Source organism: Desmodus rotundus, chromosome 5, assembly GCF_022682495.2.
Source record: "Desmodus rotundus isolate HL8 chromosome 5, HLdesRot8A.1, whole genome shotgun sequence".
In the NCBI taxonomy this organism is placed as follows: Eukaryota; Metazoa; Chordata; class Mammalia; order Chiroptera; family Phyllostomidae; genus Desmodus; species Desmodus rotundus.
The window spans coordinates 74,152,841-74,172,914 of record NC_071391.1 but is presented as its reverse complement, the minus strand read 5'-3'; the positions used below and the strand labels follow the sequence as shown (position 1 = coordinate 74,172,914).

The 20,074-nt window shown below is 33.8% G+C and overlaps 1 protein-coding gene across 3 annotated transcripts in view; it reads right to left on the bottom strand.

Annotated features, from left to right (window-relative positions):
- DYNC2H1 (dynein cytoplasmic 2 heavy chain 1) overlaps positions 1-20,074 on the bottom strand; it is a 320,982-nt gene that overhangs the window by 153,205 nt on the left and 147,703 nt on the right. For all 3 annotated transcript variants that reach the window (XM_045204038.2, XM_053924343.1, XM_053924344.1), the window contains 4 exons: positions 16,478-16,567; positions 6,971-7,036; positions 5,178-5,228; positions 2,721-2,798 (listed from right to left, as the gene is read on the bottom strand). In XM_045204038.2, coding sequence (XP_045059973.2) covers positions 2,721-2,798; positions 5,178-5,228; positions 6,971-7,036; positions 16,478-16,567 — 285 coding nt within the window. The remainder of the gene's footprint in view (positions 1-2,720; positions 2,799-5,177; positions 5,229-6,970; positions 7,037-16,477; positions 16,568-20,074) is intronic.

Here is a 20,074-nt window from a genome sequence, read left to right as displayed (position 1 = left end):
CCATAAGCAAGTGAACATATAATTCTGCGCCTTAGTTTCCTCCTCTGTTAAATGAGGACAATTACAGTAGCTACCTCATAATCTTATTGAATATATTTAGTGAGATAATTCACTTTCAAATTCTGCATAATGCCTTGAACATAGTCACCAATAAATGCTAGCTATTCTTACTGTTTTTGCTATGTACTACTATACTATTATAATATTGTAGTTGTGAAGAAAATCAGGGGAAAGTATACAAGAATGAAAACATATGTATAGATTTTTTATTCTCACTTGAGGATATTTTTTCATTTCTTTTTAGAGAGAGAGGCAGGGGGAGAAACATCTATGTGAGAGAGAAACATTGATCGGTTGCCACCAGGGACTATACGCACGTGAACCAAGGATACAGCCTACAACCTAAGTATTTGCCCTGACCGGGTATCAAACACACAACCTTTTGGTTATGGGACACACTCCAACCAACTGAGCCACACTGGCTAGGGTAATATAAATAGATTTTGAGAGAAGTGTATTTGTCTTTTATTTTCCACAAAATCAACCCTTTGGCCTGAGTAAAGAACACAGAACTGTTGGGAGTTAGGCTTCTGAACTGCTTTTTATTTCTCATGCTCCCATTCTCACCAGCCAAATAACACTGAGGAGCAGGGAGGGTGAGGAAGAAAGAGATAGAAAGGGAAGGAAAGAGTGAGGTAAAGAAAATACTACAGCTGGAAAACCTAGATATTAAAGGCATGGAGTTGGTGTCAGAATGTCTGATTTAAAATCATAGTTCCAACACTTCCCAGCTATTTGATCTTGGGTCAATTATTTAATCTCTACAGCTCAGTTACCTCTTTCCTAAAACAGGCATAACTATGACCTCATCATTAGGTTACTGTGATGGCAAAATAAGGTTATGCATCTAAATTATTTAACATTATGCTTCACATATAGTAGGTCCTCAACAATATGTATGAAATAAAAAAAACACCTTAGATTCATTAATTTAACAACTCACTACTGCTGACTCTCCTTTCTCATCTATAGAAAGTTAATAACACCTATCTCTTAGACTTTTTGTGATAGTTAAATGAGATAATTCATTTGAAAATGTTTTGTAAACTGACATAATACAACAGTAATGTATATCATAAAACTTTTCTGAATGTAAAGCTGCTTTTCCTAAATGTTTTGCATTTCTTTCTTGTAACCTTTACTTAAACTGTTATCTTTACTTAAACCGTTAACCTCTCAGCATGTCAATTGTTCAAAAATAATTAACTGTACCATGTTGATTATTATTAATTTTGCCATTAGGAGTACACGAGCTAGTTCAGAAATCCTGCCCAATAATCCGGAAATCCCTTCAAATTCACTTTTTTCACTTTTTGCATTCTATTATAATTGTTTTTTAAAAAATTTCCTACACTAGGTGATATACACCTAGAAAGCAGGAACTAAGACTTTAATATATCTGTACTCTCCTTCCTCAAAGAGCATGTTATAAATACTTGATAAATATTCTAACCCTGTGGAATAGATGAGCAACGCAGAATTTACCTTATCCGTGTGTCATTCATTAGTTTGTCTACTCGTAGTCTTCATTTATCCAACCAAAAAGTATTTAACAGAATTTAACCATGCTACATTTAACTAAATTTAACTCACTAAATAAATAAAAAAAAAAGACTAAATGAGTCAGGTTTTGCACCAAATATTAGGCAAATAAAGTTTAAGAAGGCCAAGATTCTAGGAGAAAAGGCAGACATGACAAATCATTTTGTATCAGTGTGATAGGTGCTATGATATAAGAATGTCCAAGATACATGATGATAGAAAAGACAGAATGGAGTAATCAGACAGAAGCTATATAGGAGGTAATGCTTCGGGTAAATCCTAAAAAAAATATGACATTTGACAGTAATAACAGTCAAAGGGCATCCCAGGTAGCGAGAATAATGTAAACAGCAAATACAAGAAACATCGAGGGTATGGACTGGAAGCAAAACTGAAGAGGCAGTTAAGGAATAGGTCATGAATCATATGTTACCCAAAAAAACAGTGGACTTCACCCTATGAGTGATAAGAAACCATGAAAAGGTTTTAAATGGGGCACTAACCATACCTTAAGTAAACTTTAAAACACAACGGACAGAATAGAATGGGGAGGTCTGAGTTTCAAAGCAGAGTACTTGCTAAATCCACTTGAATAAAGACAGCTAAAACCTAAGAGTGATTGCAAGTCTGAAGAAAGACTACGGATGAGAGATATTCAAAAGATGAACAGAAGTAAAAGAGTGTGAAATTTGAGAAATTATTTTTTTAAATACTTTTAAATTTTATTGTTTTCAAGTACAGTTTTCTGCCTTCCCCCCCAAGAAATTATTTTCAATGTAAGTATTATACTGCATCTCATTTCCAATCCTGCACTGCTGTATAGTTAAGGCTTCCACCAGCATATTAGAGTATCATTTATTTACTTACCTTTATATTCTTTATGAGTACACAGAACATTGTGCAATGTAAAGATTCATGATGATATGTTGAATAAAAAATGTAATTAATTAATAATTAATAAAAGGAACAATCAGAATTATTTGATATCCTTTTACCCAGAGATTTTAAGTCATACAGAAATATCAATGCCAAATATGAATAATAGCAAATAAAAATATAAACATAACTCAAATGCAAAAAAAACCCTTTAAATATCCCTTATATTGAAAAAGAAATACCTTTAATGTGGCCACTGCCCAGCTTCTTTCCTGATCTATCCAAGATGGAAGTTGATCACGTATTCTTTGTTGAGAGTCCTTTAATAAGAGCAATTAGTTCCCTTGGTATAGTAGGTAAAATTCAACAAAAAAAATTTCAACTACTGATTAGCCACTTTTATAAACAAAATGTTTCTAATAAGTTCATTCTATGTATTATTCCTTTATTTTGTGTACATTATTGAAGTCAGTACTGAGAAAATGCTCCATCGAATGGCAGATTAGCAGTTTATTTTATACACTAAAATCAGTGGAGGATGCGTAAAAAGGATTGTGAAAGCCATTGGCGGTAGATTAGAGAAGTGGGAGAAAGCAAAGGAGGGACATCCCTGGGACTGGGTAAAGAGCAAAGTGGAGAGACACATACTCATTTTGTATGGGTGTGCACAGGATGGCTGACAGTGAACATTTACAGCACATAAAGGGGGGTTCTGTGGTCTCTTCCCTGCTCTGGTGGGAGGCTGTGCCCTAAGGGGTGTGGAAAAGAGGGGATTACTCTAACCTTTCAAAGGTATGTAATCTTAGATGCAAAAAGACAACAGGACGGGATCAATTAAGGTAAAGACTGACTTTTGTCAAGGAAGATACTGGCCTAGGACACGGCTACCCATCACGACTCGCTTTTAGTTAGGGAGTTTTAATTTCAGACCATCCCACGTGGTTACTTTAGGTCTCTTGAGTTTGTAAGGCCACCACGCAGGTCTCCCTGAGATGGTCAGGTTTAGTTTATGGCTTTTTTGTCTACAGCTGCATTCACTTTCATTGTGCTTAATCTTCTGGGAAACTTTAGTAAAAACTCAAACATGAGAAACTGCCATAAAATTATATCATTTGTATATATCTTACATTTCAGACATAAGCTAGGTTTTGCATTGTAGTTTAGGTGTGCTCCTTTGAAGAATAATATTACCCATTACATGTACAAACAGAAAATTACTAGACAAAAAGCTAAGTTCGAACATAGTTATCAAAAGTGTTAAAACGTAACTTTTAAACTTCAATTACATAACAAATTTTTCAGAGAAAGAAATCATGAACCTGGACAGCAGTATGGTGATTGCAGGGGTAGGGGAGGTAAATGGAGGTGGAAGAGGGTATAAGGGGGATAAGTGATTAAAAAAACATTAATAAAAAAAGAAAACCTATAAGAAAATTTTTCTAGTAATAATAAAAGATTTGATTTTCTTAGAATTATAAAAATCTTCTTGGAATAAAACATATACACTGAAAAAGGAAACTATTAATTTCTTAGTATTTAGTATTTTTTAAATATGTCTTCAAAAACAAAAACATATATTTAGGTCCATTTTATAGAAGTGCAATAGAGACAAGGACACAGTCCTCTAATTAAAGTATAATTTCAACAATAATTTAAATCTTCTCTGAAGCAATTACATTAATGAAGTCTAAGCCAGAACTATTTTCCTTAGGAGTAGAATAATTTTATTATTTTTGAAACAGGGTGCAGCCAAGAGGAGGGACCCAAATAGGGATTTGTAATGGGGTCCAGAACTCAAGGTGTCCAGGAAATATTAGAAAAATACATATAGGATGTCCTCACCCCCACAAGTCTGAGCTGGGGGAAGGGACACATGGAGGAGGGCCATTCAGAGCTATTTTGTATGGCAACAGCTTTGCAGCTTGCCCCTGGTGTAGTCATTTAACATATCTATAACCTTTAACTGGTTTCATAGATATGTTAAATAGCTGTGGCCATGCTTTGAGCCAGGGGGGATGGGAGTGACTTCCATCCAAGATGTAACTGGGAGGCAACTCCCCTGGTTACAGCACCTGAGTGAGAGCTTGGAGAAGACTGGCTCCATGCCATGGGGCCACACCCGCCCAGACTTACTATGGCAGCTCAGTAAAGCTGGAAGGATAGGGAATGCTGGCAGGTGTAAATGATTGTAGGAGGAGTCGGAAATGGGCCTGCAGAGGAAGACCGGCACTGGGATTTAAACCCAGGGGCGGCAGCCATAGGGAGAGAGGACCACGCAGTTTTGGAGGAGGAGGGGGAGAGAACCACACAGCTTTGGCAGAGTGGGGACCCCCTGTCTGCAACACAGCTGATGGTGCCAGGAGCCAGAATCAAAGACTTCTACTTTTTTTCCTAAGATACAGTACCCCAAACTGGGCAGAGGGGGAAGGAAGGACTGTGCATCTATGGGTATTCGAGAGGACTTTAGTATTTTAATGAAGACATTAAGTCATTACTCTAAGTCTGTGTAACTTTTAAATAAATAATTCCTTTCCTTTTCACCAGTCTCTGGCATTGAGAGACATCTTTCCTCTGGTGGCGGGCATTGTGACTCTAGTAGGTGTGTGTGTAGGGGGGGACCCCCAGAGAGACAAAGGGGGATCCTTTCCATAATATTATATTGTGAACCCCCCTGTCTGCTCTGTAACATTTTTACTTACAGCTTTCCGCAGCATGTCCCCAACAACCACACCAGTAAATGTATCCCATTCCTATTGCATGAAAATATAAGGAACATAAAAAATATAAAACCACTAACCAGTTAACAAAATATTCTTAATAACCCTATAAGATGCCTCACAATGAAGCTAAGGATGAGTAAAAAAAACAACAGAAAAACACCTTTCACATTTCCCATTTCTAGTACAACACTGACTGTCACTATGAGTTCATTTATCAACCTGAAACTTTAATATGAAATCTACTAGAAATAATTTTATCAAAACAAAAAACTATACTATGTATATAAGGGAGTCTCAATATCTAAAAATTGTAAATCTCACATTCAACTAGCATTTGTCACTACCGATTAATTTGTCCTATTATTCACTATTTGTAACTAATAAAAAAACAATAAGGTGCACCAAAAGTTTAAAAATTGGATATGTTGGAAAAAATACTTCTATTATCTTTTCTGAGAGAGAGAGAAAAGACTGTCATTCCTTTTTTTTTTTTTAATTCTCAGAATCAAAGTTGGTCAACTGTTATGAAATCTAGTGCTCTAAGAAAATCTATTTCTTCACCCTGCATTCCCCTAATCAGGTAATAATGGGTACTATAATATTTTTTTACACATTGATCAGCAAATAAAGCAAAAACATATTAAAATTTGAGAGCAATATAGAAACATTGCCAAAATAACATACTCCCTGCCTCCACCCACCCTGACCATTCACTCTTCTTACTAACATTATGAAATCACTAATAAATATGAATGATTATTATCCTATGAGTCAAAGAAAAGTGTTCTCCTTTCTCAATGATAATTTATTCATACTCCAGGAAGAAAAAATAGGTGATATGAAATCTTACAAAGTGTGGAACATACTGATTATAATGAAAAACATTAACAGGAGGTGATTAAGACATTAAAGTTACTAATAGATATAAAGGGAGGCAAGTTAACAAATTCAGGAGAAACTATACAAGTCAGCCAGAGTATGTGGAGGTAAGGAGAAACAAAAAGCAAACATAGGCGAGGTCCGCATTGTTTCAACTGTTTAAATGAAGGAAACCCAGGACATCATTAAAATCTACTCATGAAACGTTGAAGGTCACTACTAGGTCCAAGTTGCACTGTCCCTCCCACCCTAGTAATGGACTCTCACTTTATGATAATGCCATAATGAAAAAATCACTTATAAATATATATGATTTTTAATATTAGAAACACACCAGAGATGGGTTAGTTAGCTGTAGCCTGAAGGAGGTTCTTTTCAAGTTTGAGAGGGTACTATATGGCAGCCCAGAAACGAAGTCATAGACAAAGAAGATAAATTACACGTTAAAAGATTAACATTAACTTGCAGGCTCAACTTCTGAAAACTGTCTACCCTCTTGCTTCATCTGCTGATTCTGAGCAAGTCAGTGACTATGATAATCAATGGAAAAAATATTGTTTCATTCATTTAATTTTGTATTTATCATTTCCACTGCTTAGATCAGGGCTATAAGAAAGTGGAGCTCTTCTGGTGACTTGAGTAAGTGGACTTGAGTTCAGAAAAATCTATGCAGTGTGGATGTTACTTATATTACTTTTTCTGCCTTACCTTCACTTCAGAATACTGGGTCCACCCACAGGGGAGTAGAATTGGATATCAGCATCTCACACTAAATTTCTAACTTAGTAAAAAATTAATAAATTGATATATAATTTCTATCTAATCTAACCATGAATCTGCACATTACCAAACTCCTTTGTAACTCTAACATTTCCTCCTTCATATTCACTTACATTTTCTTGAAAGTGTTCAGGATGCATGCCTCGGACAAAGTGCAAAGCGAACATCAACTGATCGGCCTGAAAGGAATAACAAACATTATCTTGCTTTTTCTAAATGTGTGGTTTGGGAAAAGCACAGTTCTTAAATTTTGGTTCACAAAATTTGTATTCTGTCTTCAAATTATCTACTTTTATCAATATAAGAAATGACTACTTAAAAATATTTATATAAAACAACACTTCTAAATTGAGGGCAGGGAGGATGAGAATATGCTAGAATTTTTAGAGAAAGTGCTAAGTAAGATTAATTATCATTTACATCTCATTAAAAATAAAACAGATTGAACTAGCTGAAATCCAATTGTGAGGTTTGAATCAGTCTTCATTAACCAGATCATTTTTAATCTTCTTATTCTTTCATTAGTAATCTTCAATTTGTCATTGTGTATGTTTATATGCTCCTGAATAATCTATATACCCCCAAAATCCTGATAATTTATTTCTAGATATTTATGCAAAGGGATTACAAATGTCCTCCTAGATAAGCAATAATAATATTCATTGTAACACTGTTTATAGTAGAGGAAAAACTGAAATAACCTAAAGGTTCAAAAGTCTATCATGAAACTATTCAAATCAAAATACACAGCATAACCCATATAGTGAAAGGAGGGGGGATATGTTTATAAACATACATGGATATATTATCTTTTCCAAAAAATTTGGAAAAATGTATGAACATTTTTATCAGTCATTTATTTTTGAGATTACAGGCTATTTTTGTTTTCTTCTCTTAGGTGCTTATTTTTAATCTTTCTAAAATAAGCTTACCTCATTTTTATTTAAAAAAACCAGAAATTTTTTGTTTACTAACCAACAAATAAAAAAAAAAAACCTCATCTATTGAGGCACCATTTTTCAAAGTTTCAATTTAAACACTTTATTTAGCCTTTTTGTATTGTAAATAATACTTTATTTACATCTAACTTGTGTGTATGATTACAAATACAGGCAGGGATAAGTATAAGGATAGTTAAGATGTGGCACATACAAACAAAGACCCTCCTGTAAATACCACCAGCAAGCAATCCCCTTGCCTGCTGAAATCACTCCTCTGTAGGAGAGACACAGTGTCTTCAATAATACAATACAAAATGATTTTATAAAAGTATATGTTGTGCATATTTCTATATAGATACAGCAACTCCTCAGTACATATCTACTAAGAAAGTAAATAAAAAACAAACATGTTCACAACTATAGTCAGTCAGCGAGTACAAAAATATACTCAAAATATAAAATTAGGAAGCAGATGGTCATGATAGTTAGGTGTGCAAAAAAAAAAAACCATACAACCAACCTCAATCTGTATAAAATAGCTACCATGTAACTTAAAATATTACAAAAAAAACAGGGCATGTCATTTGGGAAGATGTACAGTGTTCTTAGGCATTAGAAGGTCAGACTTCAGGTGTGGAGTAGAACAGTGATTAGCTGAATGAGTCACTAAGATGCTGATTTTATAAATTAATGAATATGTAGAATGATTATAACAACAGCCTCCATCTAAGGTAAAAAATAATGATTAAGATAAATAAGACGATAAATGTATTACTTGGAAGGCTTTATCACTTAATAATATAATTCTTTATTATAGATATATATAGATAAATACAAATTCATACACAGTATAACTACATTGATTTAAATTTGAACTGAGGGAGAGTAATGTAGTCTCTAGTGTTAATGGAGAGAAGGCAAGGCCCTAACACTCTGGTTCTCAGATTACCCACTGGAGTCTGCGAGCTAATTGTTAAGTATTACTGAGGCCATATTCCAAAATGTTGGCAAAAATAAGCACAGTAACATACAGCTAATAAATTGGGTGATGGTGGTTACCCTTCTTTGTTTCTTGGTCACAGAGGACCCCCTGTCCTCAGGGATAAGTATATAATCATAATTAGGCCAATCACATTGCATCGCTCCTCACATAATTGTACAACAAATGCTACATGCCCCAAGCCAGACCAACCACTATCTTCTATGTTCTCCAATGAAGAGATGGCAGAACAAAGCTGTTTATGGCAGCTGTCTGATTGCCCAGCTGTACCAACGAGTCCTTTTAGACACAGTATTACAACAATATTATAATAGAGAACAATGATGACTTAAAAAAAAAAAGCTAAGAATAAAATTTACTGAGAGCAGAGAGAAACCATTCTTTCCAATTACTGAAGCGAAATTGAGAATTAACAAATCAAAATGAAGGATTTTCTGAAAACTTATATCAGAAAAAAAAACAAAACTGACAATATCCAGAGTTGAAAAAATATTTTGGACCTCTAGTATCCTTGACTACAGTGCTTATCAGATCAGAAAATCTAGGTATTTAATTCAATGTCAATTTATCTCAGTATACTTAGGTTCTACTACAAAATACTTTAATATCAAGAGGATATATAATAAGCAAAATCTCAAATGATCATTTATGTAATTAACTAGCTGAAATTTAAAAAATTAGTAAAAGATGGTCAACTCCTAGGTGGTAAAAATCAGTCACACTTCCATGCCATCACAGTAATCTAATAAGTACTTAAAAGCAGTAAAACTGTGAGAGAACTAGTAAGTATGAAGGAATCTTAAAGACAACTTTTTGGTGAGATCAAGTTCACATTTCTACACATAATGGTTTGTTTCAGCCACATCCTCTTAGCGAGAAGTCTTTGACATTGAATCTAATGGGTTTGAATTCCAGCTCCACCATTCATCTGAGTAACCCAGGGACAGGTTACTAGCTCTAAATCTTGGTTCCCTCCTTTGTATAACAGGATTGTTTTAGGGACTAAATCACAACAAACATAAAGCACTTACATGGTGCCTGAAATATCTTAAGTCTTAAAAGGTGACAGATAATGTATCTGCTTTAAACTGATACACTATATGTGTTGAAAAGAAAATTTATTTCAAAAATATTCTATAAACCCCACAATTCTTAGAGAGTAAGAAGCAGTGGAAAGTACAATTCATTCATTTATTCTATTTTTACTCTACAATGTCCATTGCTTTCAAATATGTTCAATAAAAAGTATAAAGTAGATGTTACCATATAAAGAAAAGCCTTCCTTTAATCTCAAATAAATTGATATAGCATAGAACTTGAGTATTTTCTTTTCTTTTCTTTTTTAAGATTTTATTTATTTATATTTAGAGAGGTGGGGAAGGGAGGGAGAAAGAGGGAGGCAGTGAAACATCAATGTGTGTTTCTAGTACACCCCATACTGGGGTATGGCCTGCAGCCCAGGCATGTGCCCTGACTGGGAATCAAACCGGCGATGTTTGGGTTCGCAGGTCTGCGCTCAATCCACTAAGCTAGAGTATTTTCATTCATGCTTGAAGTTAAATCATTTTGGTGAACAATTTTAAGCATGTTCAACTCTATTTCCAAAAAATCTAAAGGGTTAGGTATAATACTACAAGTTTCAAAGTTATCAAAGCAGAAGAAGAAAATTATCTAAATTACTGATATTCTCTTAGTCACAGGTTATAAATTTCTAAACCCCCTACCAGAGAACTTCTACTTTTATAAGAAAACACCTTTCATCAGGAAAAAAAAACCAAAATCCAAATTAAATAATTTGTAAGATACACACAATTATCAGAGCTATTATTATTTTATTTTTAAAACATAATCTTTTTCTAAATTTTATTCAATCAACCAGCAAATACCTTTAGAGAGAGAGGCAGGATGAGCTGCAGAGGCAAAACTTGAAAGGAGTTTTCGTGAGAAAACTTCTATTCATATGTCACCAAACACACTTCATAATTATCTTTTCAGATCTGTCTTAGACAATATATCCATGAGGAAAGGGAAAGAGTAAGAGCATGTGCTCTACCAATACTCCTTCCAACCCTTTTTTGTGTTCTTGCCCAGTGTAGTTGGAAATTATTTAACAGTCCAACAACTTCTATGACTTTGTATCTATTCCAAACAATTAACTGAAGCAAAGAAATGTTATATAAAAGTACTATCTTGTACACAGTTTTGTAATCTTAAGTTTTGTGAAACTAAATATGCTACTTATCCTAGAATTGTCTAAAATACTGAGGCTACCAAAATAAACATGTCTGATCTCTTGAAGAAAAAAGAAGAACAACAGAGGCAATAATCTAAAGTGAAATTGCTGGACAGCTTTCCACATTTGGTTTACTTTATTAAAGTATAACATTTCTGCTTCGGAAGAAGTCAATCATTTATTATTCCAGGTCAAGTTGCTTTCGCTTCTGTGTGAGGTGAATACTAATAATCCTAACCTCTCCCTAGTTCAAGGGCCTCGCACTGCCATGCTGCTGTCGCCGACACAACAGTACAATCAGCAGGAAAGAAACTGGCAGGCAGTTCACTGTGATGCTGAGGGCGAAAAACCCACAAAACTTTCACTAAAATATGAAACTGGATAATAATATTATATGATATTATTCTGCTAAATATTACAAGTATACCTTATTGCTTCATAATTACTGTGCTTTCTGAATTTTTTATTCACCACTGAAACTATATGGACTGCTGAATTCATGTTTAAAAAGTTCAATATTATACTAAAATATGAATTTCACAAAAACAGATATCCCATCATCAATTAAAAACATGTCTTAAAAATTATAAACTATAGCTTTAAAAATGATTTTGCTATTCACAACATAAAAGTATTACTCAAGATAGGCAATGAAAAATTCCAGTTGGGTACTAAAAATGTTAAGAATGTTGTCTTACAAGCTCACTCCTACTACAAAAAAATGTTGGCTTTGGCCTAACTTAAATATATTTTTTAAAGGTAAGTGACTTAAAAGAAGTAACACTCTTTATACTTTATTAGTAATTTAAATCATTTTGATACTGAGTACTTATTATACCCTGAATACATATATTATTAAAAATAAAAATATAGAGTAGAAATATTTAGGTTAGAAACAAACAAGAAATTCCTAATAAGAAAAGCTGCTAAAAATTTGGATTTAACTGTAGTCCAAAAATATGTTATTAATAAAGAATTATGGAACATCTTTAAAAAAATAAAAGCAACTAATGTTTTGAATGAATAAAAAGTTTATGTTTACTTTTTATTTTAAAGATTTTATTTATTTTTAGAGAGGGGAAGGGAGGGAGAAAGAGAGGGACAGAAACATCAATGTGTGGTTGCTCTTATGTGCCCCCTACTGGGGACCTAGCCCTCAACCCAGGCATGTGCCCTAGACTGGCAATCGAACCGGCAACCCTTTGGTTTGCAGGCTGGCACTCAATCTACCTAGCCACACCAGCCAGGGCATATGTTAACTTTTGACTTAAAATATTTTTCAAGAATACTACTTATTTATAACATATCTACTTTCAAAAAGTATATGGGGGAACTTTAAAATAACAGTACCTCCGTAATATTTTCATAAATCACAGCCTATTTTAGTGCAGAGGTCTTAGATGGAAAGTAAAAAAGCATTAAATATATTATTAGTAAAGTGACCAAAATGAAACTTTGAAGTCTTAACATATTCACAAGAAAATAAGAAAGGTTAAAGCCACATAATAAAAAATAACTAATCATACAAATTCAATTACATAGAAATCAAAAAATAAATAAAATGATTAAAAAATAAAATATATAAGTTCTGGCCAAGATGGAGGCATAGATAGATAGAAATGTTTTGCTTCCTCACCAACCAAAAGAAAGACAACAACCAATTTAAAAACAAAAAACTACCAGAAATGCCATAAAATCAAACTGTATGGAAGCCCAACAACAAAGAAGTCAAAGAAGAATCACTCATCTAGACTGGTAGGAAGGGCGGAGATGGGCAGCCAGGGTGGAGGGCGCACAGCAAGGTGGCATGCAGCAAGGTGGTGGCTTGCCGAACAGGCTGACAACATGGCAGCTTATGGACCGAGTGGTCCCACATTCACGTGCAGATAAACCAGAAGGAACAACGGGGGAGTGACACAGACAGCATAACCCAGGGTTCCAGCGTGGGAAAAGAAAGCTTTAAAACCTCTGGGTGTAAAAACTTGTGGGGGTTGTGGCACCAGAAGAAATTGCCAATCTCATAGGGGAGTCAGTTGGAGAGACCCACCTACCCAGTAATCAGCACCTGAAAAATGCAACTGGCTTGTGGGTAGCTGAGGAAGTTACTGAAAGTGGGGCGAGAGCTGAGCAAACAACATTGCTCCCTCTCTGACCCCTCCCCCACAGACAACTCCACAATGCAGTGAAGTGAGTTGCCCCACCCTGGCAAATACCTAAGGCTCTGTCCCTCACAACATAACAGGTGCACTGAGACAAAGAAATATGGTCCAAATGAAAGAACAGATCAAAACTCCAGAAAAAGAACTAAGTGACAAGGAGATAGCCAACCTATGAGATACAGAGTTCAAAACACAGGTAATCAGGATGCTCTGTGAAATAATACAGTACAGACACAAAATAAAGAAAGAAGTGAAGGCTATACAAAGTGAAATAAAAATATACAGGCAATCAACAGTGAAGGGAAGGAAACCAGGACTCAAATCAACAATTTGGAACAAAAGGAAGACATAAACACACAACCAGAACAGAATGAAGAAACAAGAATTCAAAAAAAAGGAGGAGAGGCTGAGGAACCTCTGGGACAACTTTAAACGTTCCAACATCCAAATTATAGGGGTTCCCAAAGGAGAAGAACAGCAGCAAGAAATTGAAAACTTATTTGAAAAAATAATAAAGGAAAACTTCCCCAATCCGCTGAAGGAAATAGATTTCCAGGAAGCCCAGAAAGCCCAGAGAGTCCCAAAGAAGTTGGACCTAAAGAGGAACACACCACAGCATATTATCATGAAGTTACTCAAGATTAAAGATAAAGAATCTTAAAAACATCAAGAGAAAAGGAGACAGTTACCTACAAAGGAGTCCCCATTTGACTATCAGCTGATTTCTCAAAAGAAACATTGCAGGCAAGAAGGGGCTAGAAAGAAGTATTCCAAGTCACGAAAGGCAAGGACCTACATCCAAGATTACTCTATCCAGCAAAGGTATCATTTAGAATGGAAGGGCAGATAAAGTTCTTCCCAGATAAGGTCAAGTTAAAGGAGTTCATCATCACCAAGCCTTTATTATATAAAATGTTAAAGGGACTTATCTAAGAAAAAGAAGATCAAAAGTATGAACAGTAAAATGACAATAAACTCACAACTATCAACGACTGAACCTAAAAAACAAAAACAAATTAAGCAAACAAGTAGAACAGGAACAGAATTACAGAAATAGAGATCATATGCAGGGTTATCAGCAGGAATGAGGAGGGGGGAGAATGAGAGAAAGGTACAGGGAATAAGAATCATAAATGGTAGGTACAAAATAGACAGGGGGAGGTTAAGAATAGGATAGGAAATGGAGAAGCCAAAGAACTTATATGTACGATCTATGGACATGAACTAAGGGGGGAATGCTGGAGGAAGTGGGGGTTGCAGGGTGGAGGGGAATGAAGGGGAGAAAAAAATGGGATAACTGTAATAGCATAATCAATAAAATATAATTTTAAAATGAATACATTAGAAAAAAATTAGAAAAAATTAATGTTTAAAATAAAAGAACAATATAACAAAGGAGACTTGTTCTATAAAGCAAAGCTTATTCTTTAAAATACCAAGAAAAAAAGACAAATATGGCAAATAGACAAAAATGGCAAATAACAGAGGAAGGTAAAAATAAACAACTTTAATAAAAATACAGATAAGAATTTTAAATATGTTTATAAACTACAACTTGGTAAAAATTAAAGATTATACCCAAGGTTGACAAGAACAGAAGGAATGTGGTAGCCTCCTTACTGTATAGATAAAAGAATTAACTGGTAAAGAACTTATAGAAGGCAATTTGATAACATTCAACAAAATTTTGAAAGTACATATCCAGCAATTATATTTCATTGAGAAATCTACTGAATAGAAATACCTAATTACATATGTACATAAAGAGCAATATACTGCACAGGATTTCACTGCATTCATAATAGCAAAAAATAAATAAATAGTCTAATATCTATCAATAGAACATTAGTTATACAAATTAGCATATAACCACATTACGGAGTACCTCACAATCACTAAATATAATGAGGTAACATATTTATGTTAACAGAAGATCTTCAGGACCTACCACAACAAGAGATGAAACAGAACAAAATACATAGTTAAAGGAAATAAAAAGCTTTATGTATTTGCACACATGAATATGAAGAGAAAGGAAATGGACTATAGGAAACAAATCAGACCTTGAACTGCCTTACTCTAATGCAGGAGTAAAAGTTGGAGGAGAGGGTGAAATAACTCTTTAAGGTTTTTTCTACATAATTCCACAAAGTTTGAGACTCTTCAGAAAATGTTTTTTAAGTTTTGTTCATGTACCAAAATTTTAAAGTATTATATGATGATTATGCATTATACAAGTATTAGCAATATCTGAGATCTATAACTGATGAAATTCTACTGCTATGTCATCCTCATATCTAGGATCATAGCCTTTTAGTGACATTTGGAATCATGTGCTTATAATTCCTAATTTTACACAAGTTAAAATAGAGAGCCAAACAGACGATTTTTAGAATGACCATAAAAGAAAAATATAAGTCCACAGTTCTCATTAAAGAAGAAACTGTGTTGGAAACACTCAATTATAATTCTTTGAACTTCCAATAATATCCCTTAAAGAGGCGCTGAAAGGCACTGTGAAGGACTTATTCACTGTCTCAAGTAAAGATCCTCAACAATATCACTCTAATCAAAAAAATTACTATCTCTTTCTAAAGAATATATTAACTATATCTTTTTCAAGATTTTCTAAGAAGCCTATATAATTGGACCATAATAACTCTATTTCTCACTTAGGTGTCTTTACAAAGCTCTTCTTTCAACATATATTAAGCTATACCCAAGACCTGATTATTTTTTAAATTCCTAAATGAAAAGCCTCTGTGTTGTCTATAATATTAAAAATTTCTAAAATATATGTTTCATTGTATATTTTTCTGTGGGTCTTATAATATAAAGACTCCCATGACAAATTTCTCTCACCTCAGAATCAAGCATTAGTTTACATTAATACCAGGAATAGGAGACAGTTTAGTCCCCAACCCAAGGAACATCTGGAAATGTCTAGAAATATTTTTGATTGTAACAACTGAGATTAAGAAAAGACTACTGGCATCAGATGGTAGAGACCAGAGCATAGTAACCTACAACAAATAATACTGTGGCCCAAAGTGTCAATGTTGCTGAGTCTGAGAAACCCCAGCTAGAAAATGACCTACATAAATAACGTTGCCGTTCCCCCTTCAGTGGCTACGGGGATAGTAACGACTATTATTTTGGAAAAATATCAGAAATGCCAATCTCAATAACTTTCTCATAGGTAAATGGTTACATAATTGAACTGTAATACTATATTAAATCAAGGGTCAGGTAGTACTTTATAGTTCAAAAAAAGTAGCATTTCTTACCTTAAATAGACAATGGCATATATATTCATATACCATATGTTTTAATGAGCTGATAAGAGACTGAATTCGCTGTTCTGTATTTTCAGAATCCTGTAAATTAAAATTTGAAAATTAAAAAATTTAGAAAATTTATAAAGATTTAAAAGGTACCCCAAAGTTTAATCATGCTTATAAATTGTTCCGCCACACTCAAAGCTGATTCTGGAACCATTATCTTTGGTAATCAAATTCAAAGATCTAAACAAATAAGTAAATTACATTTATACACTAATACAATAAAAAAATAATGGGTATCTTTTTCTTTAATGCATAGAGCTTAGAAAACCACAGGCCCAAAATGACAACATTTGTTTTAAAGCCCATGATACCAAGCCTAGACTTAATACCTGATGTAACCGTGATTTTGACATTCACCAGAAATATAATTTTTATCAACCAGTCTAGAATTTTCTTCTGGTCAAACACCAGTAAGGTAATCTGTCACTTAGGCATAATTCATCCACACTATTCCCTTCTCCCCACCAAAGGAATAAAAGCCAATCTCCATAATAAAACCTTTGCCATTCCCTTCCTCTAAAAAAGATGAAGCCCAGACTAAAAAATCCTTTCTTTTCTTTTCTAACAGATCCGTTGACGCACCCTTCTCCCTAAAAAACTTCCCATTTTGTACAGTGACTCAGAGTGCCCTTCTATTTGCTAGATGGGATGCTGCCTAATTAATGAATCATTTAATAGAGCCAATTACATCTTCAAATGTACTCAGTTGAATTTTTTGACACTTAAAGCTTTTAATACATAAAAATTATAATCAATTTTCAATATTACAATATGAATTAAATTTGCTCATACCACTTTGATTCTTAGGGGTAAAGAAAGGTGAAGGTGGGAGAGGGTGTAAGTGGGGAAAATGGTAACGGAAAAAAATACACACAAAATAAAACTATTAAAAACGTACTACATCAATCTGGGTTAAAACCATCTCATTACTTCTATTGTCATTACTGATCCAGTCCCAAAACTGTATGACCAGAACCACCCTATACAGAATTTTCTCACCCTCAATATAAGAACCTAAACAATTTTAAACCATGCCCTCCAGATTGAATAAGGATGAGAAATAACTCTGATATTGGTGCTATAATTCATGCAAACCTTTAGTGTTTTTATTAGCTTCTGTACTGTCATTGTACATGATTGCCATAATTGAAAAAAATAGCAGTAATGGCTATTTCCTCTGATTCATGAAAAATGGCTTGGGGTAGAAATGGGGGAGGAGGTTATAAAAACCATGAAAGCTGGTCTTTACCATTAGTGTGATATGCATTTCACATCTTACTTCCAGGAGCATGTGAACAACACATGCTTTGCAATGTTCAATTCAGGTATAGCATCTGACTAAATTTTTTCTTTCCTTATAATTATAATTGACAAGAAAAAAACAATAAAATAATTTAGTCAGTTTAGAGAAACACATCCAAGGTGAACACTGTATGTGTGAAATTGGTAAAAACATCATGAACTGGCATCAGATGCATCAAACCTAGGTTTGTGTCCTAGTTAGCAGCATATTCTGAGAGAGCTCATTGTTAATAGTTTACATGGCAAATACTCTTCATTTCACTATTTATTATCCAGGATCACATGTGATATTGAGACTTCACTAAATGATACTCTTATTGTGAGACAGAGTAAAGTACTGACAAGACTCAATGGATTTTCAAAACATTGGAACGCAAGGTTTTTACTCTATTAAAATTTTAATGCAAACATATAAGCAAAAATGTCTCTCTAGATGAACCAACACTCACAGACATTATACCATTCTGTTTTTTTAATAAAAACACTTCTATGAGTACATTTTATAAAGGGTTTGATTAAATTTAACCTATTTTAAGACTCAAAAATATTTTTAAAACTAAGGACCAAAACAGCAATTATTCATTCTCCTGCCTTCCCCCTGCTTCTTGAAATCTAGTGTTTGCCTAAAGGACATAACAAATACACAAGACAAAAATGTTTACCTTGTCTATCATGACTGAGTAGACAGATTTTTGCTAACAAGACATACCCCAAAGCATTAGCTCTTCATTTTATTTCCATACTGAATATAAGAACCCTTCAAATAAGACACATCAGTGAAAAAAAAAATCAGTAAACTTTAATCATTTATAATCAAATACAGATTTTCTAAAATAACTCATTCCTGAAAATGGTAATTAGCCATGCCAATAAAGAAAATAATATTTGTCCTATTTTGTTCTCTGGTTATATAACACAACACCAAGAAAAATGTCTGGCACATAGTGAGTTTGCAATGAATATTAATAGAATAATCTTTCCTCAAAGAAAAACCCCACCAGATTTATATAAGTAGGGAACTTGCATATAACATTTTGTTCCCTAATTTAACTAAAAGAAAAAATTACTTCCCCCCCAGAAAATAATTTTTATAAAATCACCCATGTCAGTATTATACCAAATACAAGAACTATAAAGAATAGTTGGATAAATTTTGTCTCATAAAAATATTTTGGAAAAAAACATATAAAGGTAGATAAAAATTCAAAATATTTGCAACATATGACAAAGGCTTAACATCTTCAATATGTAAGATATCTGAAAACTCAACTTTTAAATATGAATAGCATAGGGTGAAAAAATTCACCAAAGAAATATGGATATAAAATAATCCTGTATTTATATTATAAGTAATATCTCTTATAAATGATCAAAGACTTGCAAATACAATAGAATAGTTTTCAATGATCTAAAAGGACAATTATTCAAAGATATATTTAATATCCACTGTTGGTTAAGGTTTGGATAGAAAAAAGCACCTTTGCATCAGTTTAACATGCCAATAGCATATATTTTTCGAACGGCATTTAGATAACGTGCAAGGCTTACAAATGTGCATTTTTGCCCCAGCTATCCACATCTAAGAATTTGACTAGGAAAAATAATTGGAGAAGTGAAACACCAAAAAACCAAACAAAAACCAAAAACTTATAAGTATCTGTAGCTGTTTTAAAATATAATCACCCAATTTTTTATACTCCTTCCATCAAGGGGTATAGTCTATTTTGCCTGTGTCCTTAAACCTGGGTAAGCTTGTGACTACTTCAACCAATAGAATAGAGCAGAAATGACACTGACACAAGGCTGGGCTATAAAAGGTGATTCAGCTTCTTCCTTGTCCTCCAGAATACAGGTTTGGTGCTCTAAAATGTAATATGAGAAATCCAACTACTCTGAGCTGAGGAAGCCAAGTTTCATGGCTAATCCTCAAGTTCTCCCATCCCAGGCACCAGACATGCAAGTAAAGGCTCTCCCACCCTTCCACTTACAGTCTGAGTGTTGGTTCATAATATATGTTTGATATTTTATAATTCATATGTCAGCAGATAAAACTAGAGTCATTTTTGCTTATATTTTTGCATTAAAATATTTGACTCTCTACTCTTCCTGAGGTCCCAGGCATTGTCAAGCAGAGATAAGCCATCCCTGCTCTGCCCTAACCAAATTCCCCACAGAATCCGTGAGTATAAGAAAAAATGCATGAGTGTACGAAAAACAGTTTTAATCTGCCAGAATTGG